Raw genomic sequence first — 19279 nt, 5'->3', positions numbered from 1 at the left:
GAATTTTTTTTTTATATCAAAGTTATTTTAATTCAATGTATAGCAAAAATAACAAGTTGTTTTAACAAACGGTCACAATAACCATCAAAATGTCTTAAGGAATGTGGAGTATACACCATCTCATGATCTGCAAATATTTTCTGGACACTAACAAATACTGTAAATGGACATATTTTATGGTATATATTTGCTCTTGTTACAGCTAATTAATCATAATAGTAAAGCAGACAAAGCCCTAATTCATCACTGCGCACATCTGATACATTATGTAAGAATCACTTTTACGCTAAAACTTGATACTAACAGTTACTGCACTAAAAATAATTGTACCCTGTTTCCTTTGATTTCTGGAAAGAATATGTATTCTTCTTATTGCTAGTTAAAATAAGCACAACCTTTGGATTTCTCATGAATAAAATGAACAATTGTAAACCATTAATGATAAACATACATGAACAAATTAATTAACAAAATACAAATAGCTAAAATAGAATTGTATGGACATTCTAACATGTTAATTAAATCTCTTAAGTTTTTATTGCACAAAAGAAATAAAATTCAAAGTAATATTTTACATATTTTGTTAAATTTGTTCCAGGCAAATATCTTGCATACAAACTTATAAATAGCACCAAAAATATAGAATATATAAATTCTTTGATATCACTCATCATGTTTAAACAGATCGAGCTTAACTCAATTTGCGCTCTTGTAATAAGAAATATCTTCTCAGAAGATCTTTCAGCTCATTGATGGTAGAGCTACTAATTGAAAGATCGGAAGTTATATTCTAGAAGCAGAAGAGGACAAGTTGAGTTAGGCTCTGATTATACCTTCAGGCACCATTTAAAGCAAACTTCAATAACGCTTGTCCATTCGTTCAACATACTAAACTCATGGAAGAATATTGGCATTCACCATACTAAACTCGTGGGAGAATATTGACATTCACCATATTAAATTCAAGAGAGATTATTGACATTCACCATACTAAACTCATGGGAGAATATGGACATTCACCATACTAAACTCATGGGAGAATATTGACATTCACCATACTAAACGCATGGGAGAATATAGACATTCACCATACTAAACTCATGGGAGAATATGGACATTCACCATACTAAACTCATTGGAGAATATGGACATTCACCATACTAAACTCATGGGAGAATATTGACATTCACCATACTAAACTCATGGAAGAATATGGACATTCACCATACTAAACTCATGGGAGAATATTGACATTCACCATACTAAACTCATGGGAGAATATTGACATTCACCATACTAAACTCATGGGAGAATATTGACATTCACCATACTAAACTCATGGGAGAATATGGATCACCAGATATTTCCCACATCATTCGAGTGAGCTTCTGACAGTGGTTCACTATGTACTGGGTGTGTACCAGGCCAATATGCATCATCATGAGTTCGTAACAGTTCACAGAGCCTGGTACCACATTAGGAAATGACTCGCGCGTCAAGTTGCGGTAGAAATTACCGGAGAGGATACCGGGTGGAGACTGAGCGAGCGAGGCCTGGTACTGTCGCTGGACTGGCATCTGGGCACCCTAGGATAAAAAGGTAAATACAAGGTGGCAATATGGTATAGTAAGGTAAGTTTAATATTGACATGACTTTGTCAGAGTGAAAGGAGATAGTACATGAAATTTTTCATTGATAATTGTACTTGTACTCTAGATGGCCAACTTCGCTAGGCAAGGGTATTTAGCCGATTCTCTGCTACTAGCAGAGAAATGGCTAAATACCCTTGGCTAGCGAAGTTGTCTAGATGGCATATGCAGAAAGACCAGCGTTTGAAATAACAGTGTACTTACTGGACAATAGTCAGTCAATTCAGAGTGCGATACTCATAAGAATCTATTTAACCTTTATTAGGGTTTATGGTTTCATGCATACATTATTACTTTAACTAGTCAAAAGGTATAAGGACATGTACATAGGTAGCATAAGAGGCAATATAGGACAAAAATGATTTTGGGACTTAATTATAACATTCACATTGGTTCTGAATCATTCTCAACACACTTCTGATAAAAGCATGACTTAACCCTATTACAGTCCCTAGTGCTATTGTAGAAATGGTGAGAATGGTATAACAGTAGCTATATAGCTACGTATAGAGAAGAATAAGAATAGATGTCTTACATTGCAGTCTTCAAACCACAGGAAGTAGGAGAAGTGGTAGTCGCCATCTCGTGTTGTAACCATGGTGACACCATTCTTCAGCTTCAGTTGGACCCATTCAATCATCTTCCAAATCTAAAACAAAAACATCCCTAATACTCAGCCCATTCACATGACTTGAGTCCTACATCAGTTTGGGAGTACAGCTTACCTACCTGTTATCTTCAGACATGTTTAATTTTCACTTGGGATGTAATTTAGTGGTGACTTGCAAACTCAAATAAACATTGTTCTTGATGAAATGGCCTGAAGAAAGGTGTACATAACCAATGCTATTAGCCAACCAGATTAAGAAGTACAACGACTGTAAATTGCATTATGAGATAGGAGATAAGATGATAAAGGGTTTGAGAATCACCTTTTCCTTGAGGAGCTGGGTGGCGTCGGAGCTTGTACCATCCTCACTGGTGGTGATGTTGAGAGACGGGGCCATCACCTGGTTTGTCTTCCTGTCTATGTAGATAAAGTGTACCAGGCCAGGGAACATATCTAGGTACGTTTGTTTGTCAAGGTCATTTCTCTGTACTAATTAAGTGATGATGGTATAGCACCTGTTAGTGTATTATTTTAGATCAATCGTTTACACAGTTTACTACCTAATAGGGACAGCAGTTGCCAAGTGGTTAAAGAGTCCTAACACAAGACCCTTACCTCCAACTTATGACTAAAACCCCAACTCTCGATGGTACTGAGTAGTAGTTTAAAACCCAGGTAATGATAATAGTTTTTAGCAGTGGTCCTGCTTTAGGACCTTCTAAACCTGCCGCCTCTTTAAATAACCCTGGCTCTTCAACTACCTTTATACATGAAAATTTTTAAGCTAAAAAAATATCAAATATTGATAGAAAGACCTTTTTCGTTAAATGACAAATCTTTATTTAATCTTTATTTGAATTTAATAGATTGTGGCACAATGTATTGCCATTATCAAACATTTTTTTTGTAGCAATTTGGTATGATTTAAAGGATATGTTGTCATGGTGATGTTGCGCTGGGCCTTGACAGCGAGGTAGTCTTTGTAGTCCCGAAGTTTGACCTTGGCCTTCTCATGGATGAATCGTACAGCGTCTAGAATGGCCACTGGAATATCTCTAGGGAGGAGGTACATATACAAGAAGAGCTCCTTTACGCCCTTCAGTAATAAATTCAAGGAACGTTCCACACTGAAATGTTGATGCAAAGATTTGATTTATCTTACCTGAAGCCAAAAATTTATAAACAGTACCAGTAATACATTTGTAGGCATTTTCATGATGAAAGGTCTTCATGTTTCTAATACCTTTGATTTTCAAATCAAATAATTCTATCATTCATTGTAAACATCTACTAAAAAAAAATGAAATCTGTAAGCGTGGTCACAAGTATCTTGTCAGCTATCAAAGTCAAGCATACCTAGGTGGGATTTCTCCATAGGAGGTGTTTTCCAAATATTCCAACAGTGTATTCTTAAACTCAGGTTTGTCCCAACCTGTTCGTATTCTGTTGAAAATCACAGCAATGTTTCCCTTTAAACAAATCAATTTATGTCTAAGTTATAATCCACATATTCATTTACTGGTCAAAACAAAACAAAAGTGTAAGCACATTACTGAAAGTCATGCACAGCTTTAAAAGAATAAAAATCGTTTTTTTTCTCTTTCCTTAACTGCTGTAATGCTTTCCTAAAGACAATTTTACATTAAGGAATTTTTTGCAATTAAGGAATATTGAGGTCCTTAAAATATAATTGGTAGACAAGTGTTTATAGCTATAGGTGAAATGTAAATAAAAACTAAATACCTTGATCCTTTTCATGGCAGGAAGAAGTTTATTGAGGAGAGAAGTGATCATGTCAAACAATTCCTGTCCTTGAGTACGATGGACCCGAGTCCGTCGTCCTGACAACAGATCCTTTAACAGTAACAGTAACTGACAGAGTTTGTCGGCATGACTTCCTAAGGGTACCTGTATAAGAGAGGGAAGTTATCGGTTGATATAATGATTGTGTTTCACTTTAATTGTTTGATTTGATTAGTTTAATGTGTTATTTTGTTGTCATGGTCATTTAAAGATACATCAGGTTTAGTTTGATAGTGAAGGAAAGCCATAGTATCCAGAGACAAAACCATCGACCAGCAGTCAGTACCTGGCAAATGCACCACTATACCACTGAGAGCTTGCGGTAATATGTTGAGGTAAAACTGTACCCTATGAACTAGTATAAAGCTAGGGGGGTTATGACTGTATAAAGGCAAAATCTCAAATATAACCTAATACATTAGTATATCATATGCAAATTAAATTGCTTCAAATATTCTGTTGATCATAAAACTACACTTTTGATGAACAGCAAGAGAATTATGTTTAGATAATATCCAGTTTGCCAACAAAAACACTTTGACTTATAGTTGGACTAATATGTAAATATTCCTCTGTAATTTCATTACTGACTTTACTTTGCATAGCTTACTGCCATGAAACAGCCATAGGTTATGTCAGGTAGCTCATTCGTATATGGTGATCTGTTAACAGAAAGACCTATCATAGACCATCTCCATTACTGAGCAATTCATCCACGATATTTCAGGGGTTACTATCACTGTCGTAATAGTCACCTCTGGACTATGTCATAGTAAAACTGAAGACTTTTCATGGGAAATTAACTGACCAATAACAGGTCTACAAAGTCTTACTTTGAAGATTATGTTGAGAGTGACATCCAACTTCAAAGCAAAACAGTCAACCACAATGTATTGTTATTCATTTTTTTATTAACATTAAAGGACCAAACTACCTCATTTATCTGTTGTCACAAACAGAGCTTCCAGTTTTGCTATGACATAGTCCGAAAGTGGATATTATGACAGTGATAATAACTCCTGGAGTATTGAGGATGCAGATAATTGTGTCTTGGACAAGGACACATATATTTGATAGCATATACCAGGCTGGTTTTTAGTTTCCAGGCAAACACAATCCATAACAGATCATCTCATCGCTAATCTGACTAACGAGGACCAACACCATCCCTGGGTAGATCTGTGTGTGAGAGGTGAGGACAGACTTACCTGACTAACGAGGACCAACACCATCCCTGGGTAGATCTGTGTGTGAGAGGTGAGGACAGACTTACCTGACTAACGAGGACCAACACCATCCCTGGGTAGATCTGTGTGTGAGAGGTGAGGACAGACTTACCTGACTAACGAGGACCAACACCATCCCTGGGTAGATCTGTGTGTGAGAGGTGAGGGTAGACTTACCTGACCTGACTAACGAGGACCAACACCATCCCTGGGTAGATCTGTGTGTGAGAGGTGAGGACAGACTTACCTGACTAACGAGGACCAACACCACCCTGGGTAGATCTGTGTGTGAGAGGTGAGGACAGACTTACCTGACTAACAAGGACCAACACCATCCCTGGGTAGATCTGTGTGTGAGAGGTGAGGACAGACTTACCTGACTAACGAGGACCAACACCATCCCTGGGTAGATCTGTGTGTGAGAGGTGTGAGGACAGACTTACCTGACTAACGAGGACCAACACCATCCCTGGGTAGATCTGTGTGTGAGAGGTGAGGGTAGACTTACCTGACTAATGAGGACCAATACCATCCCTGGGTAGATCTGTATGTGAGAGGTGAGGACAGACTTACCTGACTAACGAGGACCAACACCATCCCTGGGTAGATTTGTGTGTGAGAGGTGAGGACAGACTTACCTGACTAACGAGGACCAACACCATCCCTGGGTAGATTTGTGTGTAAGAGGTGAGGGTAGACTTACCTGACTAACGAGGACCAACACCATCCCTGGGTAGATCTGTGTGTGAGAGGTGAGGACAGACTTACCTGACTAACGAGGACCAACACCATCCCTGGGTAGATTTGTGTGTGAGAGGTGAGGACAGTCTTACCTGACTAACGAGGACCAACACCATCCCTGGGTAGATCTGTATGTGAGAGGTGAGGACAGACTTACCTGACTAACGAGGACCAACACCATCCCTGGGTAGATCTGTGTGTGAGAGGTGAGGACAGACTTACCTGACTAACGAGGACCAACACCATCCCTGGGTAGATCTGTATGTGAGAGGTGAGGACAGACTTACCTGACTAACGAGGACCAACACCATCCCTGGGTAGATCTGTATGTGAGAGGTGAGGACAGACTTACCTGACTAACGAGGACCAACACCATCCCTGGGTAGATCTGTGTGTGAGAGGTGAGGACAGACTTACCTGACTAACGAGGACCAACACCATCCCTGGGTAGATCTGTGTGTGAGAGGTGAGGACAGACTTACCTGACTAACGAGGACCAACACCATCCCTGGGTAGATCTGTGTGTGAGAGGTGAGGACAGACTTACCTGACTAACGAGGACCAACACCATCCCTGGGTAGATCTGTAGACAGTGTAACTGATGTGGAGAGAATGCACAGGTGTCTGTACAGAGAAACACGGTCTGTCTGACGTAGCTCTCGTTCTCCGTTCTCTGTGGAGCTGTCAGTATAGGAGGTGGCGTATCTTCCACTAGAGACTTCATGCTGTCTGACTTTGAGCCGTCACCTGGGACAATAAACACTGAATGTCAAATGGGAGACTAAATGAAGCTCAATTTAAAGAATTACGCTGAGGATGTTTTATCCCAAAAATTTCCAATCAATAATACGGTATACGTTTGAAACTATGTTGTGAAAAAAGAAAAGTTACCAGGTGTATTTATTGAGAAATTGGTAATATAGTAAAAAATTTTACCTGTGCAAATCTCAAAATTAATCACACACAAAAATATCCAAGTTAACAGTAACAGAAGGTCTTGTAACGTACTGAAAGTTTGACATGGTTGAAATTACCTGATCGTGACGTTGATGACACATGATCCATCATACTAGCACTCCTAGCTCTCCCTGCACCTAACAAGTTTCTCCATGACGACATACCCGTGTGCACATCTTCACTGGTACGACTTCGACCTCGCGACGTTGGAACAGGAAGTTCATGTTCTCCTTGTTGCCACAGCTACAAGGATACCCAAAAATGATAAATTAGGAAAACTGTCATAAAACAGATGGATAAAAATTCACAAAATTCCATTTGGATCTTTTCTTTTGTTTTATTTTTATGATATCAAACATATTTGAACTGTAAGCCTTAATGGCTAAATATATAATTACCTTGACCTCCCTACTAACCCTTATCTGAGACCATGGTAACTAAATGATCCTCCATAGTGTTTCCATGGTAACTGTTATTGCGGCATGTAATGTGTCAAATTATAGGCATTCCTATGTTACAACAATTGACCAAGTCTGTCCAAAATTAATCAAAAAGTTAAATTAGTTTTTGGCCATTAGCGACATTGTTACCATGGCAACTAAAATTTTAGCAAATGAAAACTTGCATGCACATCTTTAGCTGGTCCTCAATATTGCTGTGAAGTTTCATTAGAAATGACTGAGAAAGTTGTATGAAATAGTAACATTACAAAGCCCCCTCCCTAACCCAACCCCTCACCCCCTAACCCAACCCCCTCACTCCCTAAACACGTACCTTTGTATCATCATCAGTAGTTGTTGTAAAAACCTCTCCCATCTCAGACACCTGGGGGTAAGGACTACCTATCAAATAAAACATTCAGTCAGGAGTAATTAACAAGTTACTTTGTGTTGTTTGATGTACAGTATAACATGGTTATATCAAACCACTTGGAACCACCAAATGACTTCGTTATAAGTATAGTTTGTTATACACATATTACAACTGCCTTAAGAAAAGCCAGAAAATTACAGCTTATATCTTGTAAACACAATCCTTGATATTCCAGGGGTTACTATCAATGTCATAATATCTTCGTCAGGAATATGCCACACCAAATCTGAAGGCTCTATGTGCAACAACAGATAAGCATCTATGATTTGGTCCTTTGATGAACATCAAAAGAATTGAATAACGATACACTGTGGTTGATTGTGTGGCTTTGAAATTGGATGCTCTCTGTTATCTTCAAAGGAAGTCTCTGCATGCCTTTGATTGCTCAATTTTTTTCTCCTGAACTGCCTTAACTTTTAATGATATATTTCAGGGGTGGATGTAATGACAGTGATAGTAACCCCTGGAGTATTGAGGATGGGAAATTCCAAAGTTCTTCTTGAACAAGTAATTCAAAGGTGAAGCTCTTATGTTGGAATGTCGGGAATGTTCAACTATACAGTCATGTCTTCATCTCTTTTAAAAATAACCATCTTTAAAAATATTATTTCAATAATATTTTTAAATATGGTATATAATTTACAATATTAATGCTCATATTGTGTTTGGTTACATACTCAAACATCTACTTCCAAACCCAGAGAAAACGTAAATCTTGTAGAACAATCTGCTTTGATATTCAATGTCAAAGAGTTCTCTTGTCTGATGTTTTTTGTCCATTGATTAAAAAGAATTAAGTACACTTACCTGGAGCTGTAGTGAAAGACTCCTTCCTATTTTTCTGTGTTGGGGTGTCGCTGGCACTCTGATACTGAAAAACAATGATGTTCTTAAAAGTATATGATGATAATTCAGTACCCAATGGTAGTACTCGGTACATGTATTGGGAGAGTGAGACATACCGCACACGCTTCTTCCTTAATGTATGCAAAACATTTAAAATGTTGACCTTAGATTCTTTTGCTACATGACAGACTGCCTTATCTTGTATCTTGGTGCACCCCTGACCAAGCAATTTCATAAACACAATAAGGCTTGACTCTTACTCAAATTATGAAAAAATACTTTGTAGGCGGTAACAAATGTTTTTTCCATGCACATTTTTTGTTAACTCTAAGTGTTTAATCTCTTTATCAGCTTGGTTTCAATAAAACTTTAAGCGTAAAATAAAGATAATTTTCTAAACCCCCTACCTACATATAAAAATATGATGTACTTTTAAATATAACTGTATACCCAATGTATTACCTGGTCATCTGCATCCTCCACGGAATCTTCATCGTCCCCCTCCACGGCGCTCTCGTACCGATCTCGACTGGGAGGATTGGTCCGCGCCAAAGCTGGGCTCTTTACCTCTTCCATCGGGTTCGCTGGGTCAGGTTTACGGTAAGAGAAGGCAAAGAAATCCTCTAGTTTCTCATCGTTAGGAAACATCTGCTGTACCAGTAATATAATGGAAAGAATGTCTGCAGCCTGTAGCTCGGCTGAATTACGACTGAAATGTGAAAATGACATTTTATGATTTTTTCATTAGAAATTTTGAAATGATAGTTGTTAAAGTATATTTAAGACAAGAGCTGTTGGAGAACAGCAAAGCTCGCCTATTCAGAAGAAGTTGATGTTCAAGTATTTACTATTTAAACATGGAAATATGACAAATTAACAGACACAAAAACCCCCTAAAGGACCCCAAATTGGTTTTATTATCACGCTCAGCATCCATACACATTAGGAAAATAAAATTATAAACATTTATGATGACTTATGCTTAAACAATTGACAAAATAGAAACTTGCTCAAAAACTTTAACATGGAAAAAATGACAAATTAACAGACTCAAAAACCCCCTTAAGGCCCCAAATTGGTTTTATTATCACGTTCAGCATCCATACACATTAGGAAAATAAAATCATAAACATTTATGATGAATTAAGCTGAAACAATAGACAAAATAGAAACTTGCTCAAAAACTTTAACATGGAAATATGACAAATTAACAGACTCAAAAAACCCCTAAAGGGCCCAAAATTGGTTGTATAATCACGTTCAGCATCCATACACATTAGGAAAATAAAATCATAAACATTTATGATGAGTTAAGTTTAAACAATTGACGAAACAGAAACTTGCTCAAAAACTTTAACGTGAAATGGGACGCCAACGCTGACGCCGACGCCGACGCTGACGCCGGGGTGACAACATTAGCTCCCGTTATTCTTCGAATAGGCGAGCTAATAAATTCACACAAAATTGCAGTTTTAAACTTAAGAAAGCTACAAACAGTGAGTATTTTATGATTATTCAAATGTTTCAAATTAAGATTAGATATCAATGTCACTCACTAATTTGATTACCATAATTTATTTTTCATTTTAATTCATAATTTGAAGTCAAACCTGTCTATGCAGACCAGCCTAAGGACAAAGAAAGTATGGTCTCTAAAGCAAAGTGGCCAATATACACAGATGAAACGAAAATGGGTTGAAATTGATTATTTGGGATCAAAAGAAATTATCTTAATAAAGCAGGTAGTTTTTTCATAGAGGTGGTCACTATGGCAGGTTAAATGGCAGGTTTTATTACATAAGTATCACACTGGAATAAACAAGTGCAAGATCAGCATATTCTAAGGAGTTCTTATATATGTGCTTTCAACAGACAAAATTATGTATTGATGTGACTTACTCTGAATACAGTGACAGTAGTTTGCAGTTGGTGTGACTTACTCTGAATATAGTGACAGAAGTTTGCAGTTGGTGTGACTTACTCTAGATCTGAATACAGTGACAGTAGTTTGCAGTTGGTGTGACTTACTCTGAAAACAATGACAGAAGTTTGTTGTTGGTGTGACTTACTCTGAATACAGTGACAGTAGTTTGTTGTTGGTGTGACTTACTCTGAATACAGTGACAGTAGTTTGCAGTTGGTGTGAATTTCTCTGAATACAGTGACAGAAGTTTGCAGTTTGTGTGACTTACCCTGAATACAGTGACAGAAGTTTGTTGTTGATGTGACTTACTCTGAATACAGTGACAGAAGTTTGCAGTTGATGTGACTTACTCTGAATACAGTGACAGAAGTTTGTTGTTGGTGTGACTTACTCTGAATACAGTGACAGAAGTTTGCAGTTGGTGTGACTTACTCTGAATACAGTGACAGAAGTTTGCAGTTGGTGTGACTTACTCTGAATACAGTGACAGAAGTTTGCAGTTGATGTGACTTACTCTGAACACAGTGACAGTAGTTTGCAGTTGGTGTGACTTACTCTGAATACAGTGACAGAAGTTTGTTGTTGGTGTGACTTACTCTAGATCTGAATACAGTGACAGAAGTTTGTTGTTGATGTGACTTACTCTGAATACAGTGACAGAAGTTTGCTGTTGATGTGACTTATTCTTGATCTGAATACAGGGACAGAAGTTTGCATTTGGTGTGACTTACTCTGAATACAGTGACAGAAGTTTGTTGTTGGTGTGACTTACTCTGAATACAGTGACAGAAGTTTGTTGTTGGTGTGACTTACTCTGAATACAGTGACAGAAGTTTGTTGTTGGTGTGACTTACTCTGAATACAGTGACAGTGGTTTGCAGTTGGTGTGACTTACTCTGAATACAGTGACAGTAGTTTGCAGTTGGTGTGACTTACTCTGAATACAGTGACAGTAGTTTGTTATTGGTGTGACTTACTCTAGATCTGAATACAGGGACAGAAGTTTGCAGTTGATGTGACTTACTCTGAATACAGTGACAGAAGTTTGTTGTTGGTGTGACTTACTCTGAATACAGTGACAGAAGTTTGTTGTTGGTGTGACTTACTCTGAATACAGTGACAGAAGTTTGCAGTTGGTGTGACTTACTCTGAAATACAGTGACAGAAGTTTGTTGTTGGTGTGACTTACTCTGAATACAGTGACAGTAGTTTGCAGTTGGTGTGACTTACTCTGAATACAGTGACAGAAGTTTGCAGTTGGTGTGACTTACTCTGAATACAGTGACAGTAGTTTGCAGTTGGTGTGACTTACTCTGAATACAGTGACAGAAGTTTGTTGTTGGTGTGACTTACTCTAGATCTGAATACAGTGACAGAAGTTTGTTGTTGATGTGACTTACTCTGAATACAGTGACAGAAGTTTGCTGTTGATGTGACTTATTCTTGATCTGAATACAGGGACAGAAGTTTGCATTTGGTGTGACTTACTCTGAATACAGTGACAGAAGTTTGTTGTTGGTGTGACTTACTCTGAATACAGTGACAGAAGTTTGTTGTTGGTGTGACTTACTCTGAATACAGTGACAGTAGTTTGCAGTTGGTGTGACTTACTCTGAATACAGTGACAGTAGTTTGCAGTTGGTGTGACTTACTCTGAATACAGTGACAGTAGTTTGTTATTGGTTTGACTTACTCTAGATCTGAATACAGGGACAGAAGTTTGCAGTTGATGTGACTTACTCTGAATACAGTGACAGAAGTTTGTTGTTGGTGTGACTTACTCTGAATACAGTGACAGAAGTTTGTTGTTGGTGTGACTTACTCTGAATACAGTGACAGTAGTTTGCAGTAGGTGTGACTTACTCTGAATACAGTGACAGTAGTTTGTTGTTGGTGTGACTTACTCTGAATACAGTGACAGTAGTTTGCAGTTGGTGTGACTTACTCTGAATACAGTGACAGTAGTTTGTTATTGGTGTGACTTACTCTGAATACAGTGACAGAAGTTTGCTGTTGGTGTGACTTACTCTGAATACAGTGACAGTAGTTTGTTGTTGGTGTGACTTACTCTGAATACAGTGACAGTAGTTTGCAGTTGGTGTGACTTACTTACTGAATACAGTGACAGTAGTTTGCTGTTGATGTGACTTACTCTAGTCTGAATACAGGGACGACAGAAGTTTGTTGATGTGACTTACTCTGAATACAGTGACAGAAGTTTTTTGTCGGTGTGACTTACTCTGAATACAGTGACAGTAGTTTGCAATTGGTGTGACTTACTCTGAATACAGTGACAGTAGTTTGCTGTTGATGTGACTTACTCTCTGAATACAGGGACGACAGAAGTTTGCAGTAGATGTGACTTACTCTGAATACAGTGACAGTAGTTTGTTGTTGGTGTGACTTACTCTGAATACAGTGACAGTAGTTTGCAATTGGTGTGACTTACTCTGAATACAGTGACAGTAGTTTGTTGTTGGTGTGACTTACTCTGAATACAGTGACAGTAGTTTGCAGTTGGTGTGACTTACTCTGAATACAGTGACAGTAGTTTGTTGTTGGTGTGACTTACTCTGAATACAGTGACAGTAGTTTGCAGTTGGTGTGACTTACTCTGAATACAGTGACAGTAGTTTTGTTGTTGGTGTGACTTACTCTGAATACAGTGACAGTAGTTTGCAGTTGGTGTGACTTACTCTGAATACAGTGACAGTAGTTTGCAGTTGGTGTGACTTACTCTGAATACAGTGACAGTAGTTTTTGGTGTGACTTACTCTGAATACAGTGACAGTAGTTTGCAGTTGGTGTGACTTACTCTGAATACAGTGACAGTAGTGCAGTTGGTGGATTACTTGAATACAGTGACAGTAGTTTGCAGTGTGTGATTACTCTGATACATGACAGTGTTTGTTGTTGATGTGACAGTAGTTTGCAGTTGGTGTGACTTACTCTAGATCTGAATACAGTGACAGTAGTTTGCAGTTGATGAAACTTACTCTGAATACAGTGACAGTAGTTTGTTGTTGATGTGACAGTAGTTTGCAGTTGGTGTGACTTACTCTAGATCTGAATACAGTGACAGTAGTTTGTTGTTGATGTGACTTACTCTGAATACAGTGACAGAAGTTTGCAGTTGGTGTGACTTACTCTGAATACAATGACAGAAGTTTGTTGTTGATGTGACTTACTCTGAATACAGTGACAGAAGTTTGCAGTTGATGAGACTTACTCTGAATACAGTGACAGTAGTTTGCAGTTGGTGTGACTTACTCTGAATACAGTGACAGTAGTTTGTTGTTGGTGTGACTTACTCTGAATACAGTGACAGTAGTTTGCTGTTGACGATCAGAAGAGAGTGATGTGTGGTCTTCTCTCCTGACTTCTGTATCTTGTTTATAGCAGCCTCCAACAGCTCCATACATTTTACATTGACTGTTTGGTTTACCTGTAGTCTCTCTATAGCCTACATTAAAGAGGGAAAATGTTTAACTTTTAATAATTTCAAGACACTTCACTTCAAACTTTTTCATTTTTTTCTTGTAAATTATCTTGCTTCAACATGGCACTTAAAGACAAGACTTGAAACTTGAATCATGTAAACTGTAACAATTGACAACCAGGCTTAATTCGAAGCAGCGTTTTGGTCTGGACTAAAGTTTTCTAGTCAAATTAACTCTAATAACTACTTGGAACTTCCAGTGTTACAACCGTATTCAACCCAATAAGCGCCTAGGGCAATTTATATCTGGGACACTTATTGGGTCGAATACAGTATTTTCCTGTCAACTTTGAGCTACAAAGTTTGAATATATTTTGATACTAAATTATACAGAGACTCACAAAAATTACCTGAAAATTCTATTCTTTAAAGATTTGAAAAACACGATTAAAGGTCAAGGTATTCAATAGTTGCATTGTTTAATTTTTCTAACTGTAAAATTACCTTAAAGTACCAGTGCAAATACACTTGTTAATAATTTTCTCAATTTTTTTTTAAACAGAGAAAGAGAAAAATAGAACAGAAAAGAAAATACAGAAATAGCATGTCTTCAATGTTGTAAATTTTTTACCTCAACAAGAAAAGACTGTTCTTCCTTGACGAGTTGGTTGTACGTAGAAAGCACACCTCTCACAAAGTCCCACCTATCACTCCTGTCTGTAAACTTACTGTGTCCCAGTCTAAAAACAAGGAGAGGTTTTATTTAGGAACAAGGCTTTGATATGTCAAACTAAGATCAGCCAGGGTTCTGCTATTTAAATGTGCTTTTTTTAATCTGCTAGTCAGTAGTTTTTCTCCAGCAGATACTCTGGATTTCCTAAACAAACAAACTTGTCATGTCCTTAAAAGACCCTGGCTGTTAATAGAATATTTAACTAATAAACCAAAACCAGCACTTTTTTGAAAAATTACATCACTCCATTAATTAACAATTGTGACATTCATGACTTTAATTATCCTAAGAGGTTATGTACTTTATTTGTTGGTTTATTGCATTGCTGCCATTCCTTTGGAGTTTGTAGGTTTACTTATAATCATTTTTTCAGATTGGAATAATGAGGTCAGCACATTTACCAATACCAGTGATATAAAAAGGGGACAACTCTATCAAATAATTTTTCCTTTTCAATATTTGACTATTTTAAACCTTCACAATCAATTTTTAAGAAAATCTGTTATCATTTATTTCATAATTATGCAGAATTGTCAGAAATCATGTGTGTTATAAATACATAAATTAAAGGGCCATCTTTTATCATATACAAAACTAAGGAATTTAAGGGAAAGCCTGGTATGGAATTCTGGGTACATATGGTCTTACTCCTCTGTGGCTGGCCCAAACAGGAACTCCATGAGTCTGACGAAGGCACAGACCTTCCTGTGTAGGAACTCTTCACTCTCAGTCTGGTCGCCATTGATCACAATTAACAGCAAGTCATCAAACTGTAAACAGGAAATGATAAATATTAGTGTTGGATCAGTTTTCGGTTTTTATTGATAATTGATTGATCATGATCTTACTGAAGACTGTCGATTATAAAAGGTAATAATCAATTATTAAATGAGACAAAACTGATGTTTTTTTCTTACACTGTTCTGAATTTTTATCATGTAAAATTTATGCCAAAACCACATTTCAAAATTAACTTTTATTAATCTATGATTAAAGGAAAGTAAATGGTAAACAGTTATAATATTGATAATTAATTAGTAAGTTGTTCTCAACCAATCGTCGATTGTGATTTTGCAAGAATTCCCAACACTAATGAATATTTATTTATTTAAATTATTATTTATTATATTCAATTAATTGTTGAACACAATAAGCAACCATCACTCTTAACAAGAGATCCCAGAGGAATCTTGGCGCCCACCAAAGAATGATCTGGGTCTGACAATGGAAAGAGGGATCTTTTCCCTGCTTTTCAAACTTTTTCAAACACACTATATATAAAATTTGAGACAGATCGCTATAGTACTTTCTAAGAAATAGCGATAACAAACTTTAAGTATCAAAATCCAAGATGGCCAGCTGTCGGCCATCTTGTTCACGGACCGGTCCCAAAATGCAATATGCACAACAAGGGTCCTAGGGGAACCTGTATATGAAATTTGAGAAAGATCCCTTCAGTACTTTTTGAGAAATAGCGGTAACAAACTTCAACTATCAAAATCCAAGATGGCTGCCTGTCGGCCATCTTGTTGACCGATTGGTCCCAAAATGCAATATGCACAACAAGAGTCCTAGGGGAACCTGTATATGAAATTTGAGAAAGATCCCTTCAGCACTTTTTGAGAAATAGCGGTAACAAACTTCAACTATCAAAATCCAAGATGGCCGCCTGTCGGCCATCTTGTTGACCGATCAGTCCCAAAATGCAATATGCAAAACAAGGACCCTAGGGGAACCTATATATGAAATTTGAGAAAGATCCCTTCTACACATTTTGAGAAATAGCGGTAACAAACTTTAACTATCAAAATCCAAGATGGCCGCCTGTCGACCATCTTGTTCACCGATTGGTCCCAAAATGCAATATGCACAATTAGGGTCCTAGGGGAACCTGTATATGGAATTTGAGAGAAATCCCTTGTGCACTTTTTGAGAAATAGCGGTAACAAACTTCAACTATCAAAATCCAAGATGGCCGACTGTCGGCCATCTTGTTGACCGATCGGTCCCAAAATGCAATATGCACAACTAGGGTCCTAGGGGAACCTACATATGAAATTTGAGAAAGATCCTTTCAGCACTTTCTGAGGAATAGCGGTAACAAGAATTGTTAACGGACGGACGGACGGACGGAAGGACGGAAGGACGGAAGGACGGACGGACGACGGACCACGGACAAAAGGCGATTTGAATAGCCCACCATCTGATGATGGTGGGCTAAAAAAATGAAAATACTGAGGGGACCAAATGTAGACTTTAAACAAAATTATTGGATGCAGTGAGTCACAAATCAATTAGTAAAAAGAATGAATAAAAGAAACTCCATACATATACTAGAGGGTTTTTGTGGATCTTTATCTGAATGGTACAGAATTTTAAGGTGTTACTGACCTGTTTGAAGACAAAGAGGTAGTCATTTTCACAGGTGATTGAAAGACAAGGGTTCCTCTTGTGGTCAATGAGAAACCACTGTGACATAAACAGGGGGGAGAAAAGCTGCATCAAAATGTTATGGTCCAATGTTCCATTATTGTCTTCAGGCTGGAGTCAAGATTTCATAACTAAAAGTTACCCAAGCAATTAATGTACACTATTCTTAAACATTGCAGCATCTGATATATATAAGCATATATAAGTTATATGTACAAATCCTGAACAAATCCAATGATTTATTTGGTCAGGAAGAATGCACTGTCTATACTGGCTATTAAGTTTTCAAAGTGAAGAACCTGACATGAATTCTTGCCATTATAAAATGATATGTAAATAAAACTCAACCATTTACAAAGTCTACAATACTACTATATGGCTTTACATAACTTCTCCTTCAGCTTTCCAGTTAAATCTTTATTGGGTAATTAATCTATGGTGGCAGATTTTAGTCATGTAGCACTGTCCCATTCTGCCGCATTGGTGATTTTATTACATGACACATTCATTTTGTTGCATGGTGCACTATTCCTCATTGCTTGACGTATTGTGGCTCTTCCCTTAGCACTTTGTCACACTGACTCTTTCTCACACTGTCACACTCTTCGCATGGTGCAATGTTGCACTATCACTATTAGCAGGTCATAGTCACTCTTTGCATGGTGCACTGTCTGTCTTCCATGGTGCACTGTCTCTCTTCTATGGTGCACTGTCTGTCTTCCATGGTGCACTGTCTCTCTTCCATGGTGCACTGTCTCTCTTCTATGGTGCACTGTCTCTCTTCCATGGTGCACATGGGACATTGTCGCCTTTTGTTTGGCTCATTGTCGCCCTTCACTTTGTGCATTAATTAAATAGACACATATCTTTTGTGCCTTTGTCTGGTAAATTGCATCCTCGATACTCCAGGGGTTCCGATCACTTGAGATCTCTACACCCCTGGACTATCTCATAGTAAAACTGAAGGCAGCTCAGCGGAAAATATCTGAACCGATCACATGCCTACAAATATTTCCTTTGACAGAGAGAGCAATGTCAAACTTCATAGCCACAGTCAACCACAATGTACTGTTACACAGCTCTTTTGATGAACATCAAAGGACTAAATCACCTGTTCTGCTCAGTTGCCTCCAGTTTTACTATGAGACAGTCCAGGGGTGTAGAGATCATAACAGATCGGAACCCCTGAAGTATCGAGGATGGTTGCAGTGGCCAAGTGGTTAAGATTTCTCGACATATCACCACAAGTCCGGCTTCCACTTATGGGTCACGAATTTGAATCCCATATGTGGCAGTTGCCAGGTACTGACCGCTGGTCATTGGGTTTTTTTACGGGTACTCTGGCTTTCCTCCACCATCAAACCTGGCATGTCCTTACATGGCCCTGGCTGTTAATAGGACGTTAAACTTATAAAATGCTCCTAATTGCTTAAATAGCACATTGTTGTATTGATCGACACCCTCACTGCACATGTCTTTTCAATTAGCGCATTATCACCATTCACTTTGTGCATTAATTAAACTAGCGCACTTTTAATGTTGCTCTTCATGCCTTCATCTTGAGCACTGTTACTATGTGCACTGTGCACTCACTCCTAGCAAGGGGCATTAATCGTTACTAAATATTGCTTGCAATTGTGACACTCTCACTGCGTCGCTCTTCATATGGCTGGAATGCCGAATGTAACAATGCCAAAATCAGCTACCAATATCCATAGTAATCTGTTGTATGTAAGAAACTATTGACAGAGCTATAATAATGTAAAAACATATTTACATTTTGTAGCAAGGATCATGTAACTTTGGGACTAAACTACAAGGGAAAAACAAGTAAGAAATTGTTAGGCCTATTACTTTACCTGAAGTAGGCCTTCCTCTATGGCTTGATTGTTGACGTTCTGTATAAATTCTTTATCACAGTCGGTAAACAATATGTCGTTAATTCTGTTTATTATGAGAAACCCCTTCATGTTGGGTTCGGGTCACCTGTCATTGCTCGCTCTCCGCGTCATATAGACGCTTAATATCCTACACTGTTTAATGTAAGC

General features: G+C 37.9%; 1 protein-coding gene across 1 annotated transcript; it reads right to left on the bottom strand.

Annotated features, from left to right (window-relative positions):
* Positions 1 to 3: 3 nt before the first annotated feature.
* LOC138335031 (BLOC-3 complex member HPS1-like) lies at positions 4 to 19256 on the bottom strand. The gene is made up of 16 exons (XM_069283931.1): positions 19091 to 19256; positions 17193 to 17342; positions 15450 to 15571; positions 14700 to 14808; positions 13941 to 14092; positions 9168 to 9414; positions 8667 to 8730; positions 7761 to 7828; positions 7064 to 7229; positions 6577 to 6776; positions 4003 to 4167; positions 3616 to 3728; positions 3198 to 3386; positions 2582 to 2723; positions 2185 to 2298; positions 4 to 1586 (listed from the first exon to the last, which is right to left on the bottom strand). Exons 1-16 carry the CDS (start codon positions 19199 to 19201, stop codon positions 1323 to 1325), a joined length of 2376 nt encoding a protein of 791 aa, XP_069140032.1. The 5' UTR covers positions 19202 to 19256; the 3' UTR covers positions 4 to 1322.
* Positions 19257 to 19279: the final 23 nt, after the last annotated feature.

This window comes from Argopecten irradians, chromosome 11, assembly GCF_041381155.1.
Source record: "Argopecten irradians isolate NY chromosome 11, Ai_NY, whole genome shotgun sequence".
NCBI classification, from domain to species: domain Eukaryota; kingdom Metazoa; phylum Mollusca; class Bivalvia; order Pectinida; family Pectinidae; genus Argopecten; species Argopecten irradians.
Note: the sequence above shows the minus strand (reverse complement) of the source record. Positions and strands in the feature narration are given on the sequence as shown.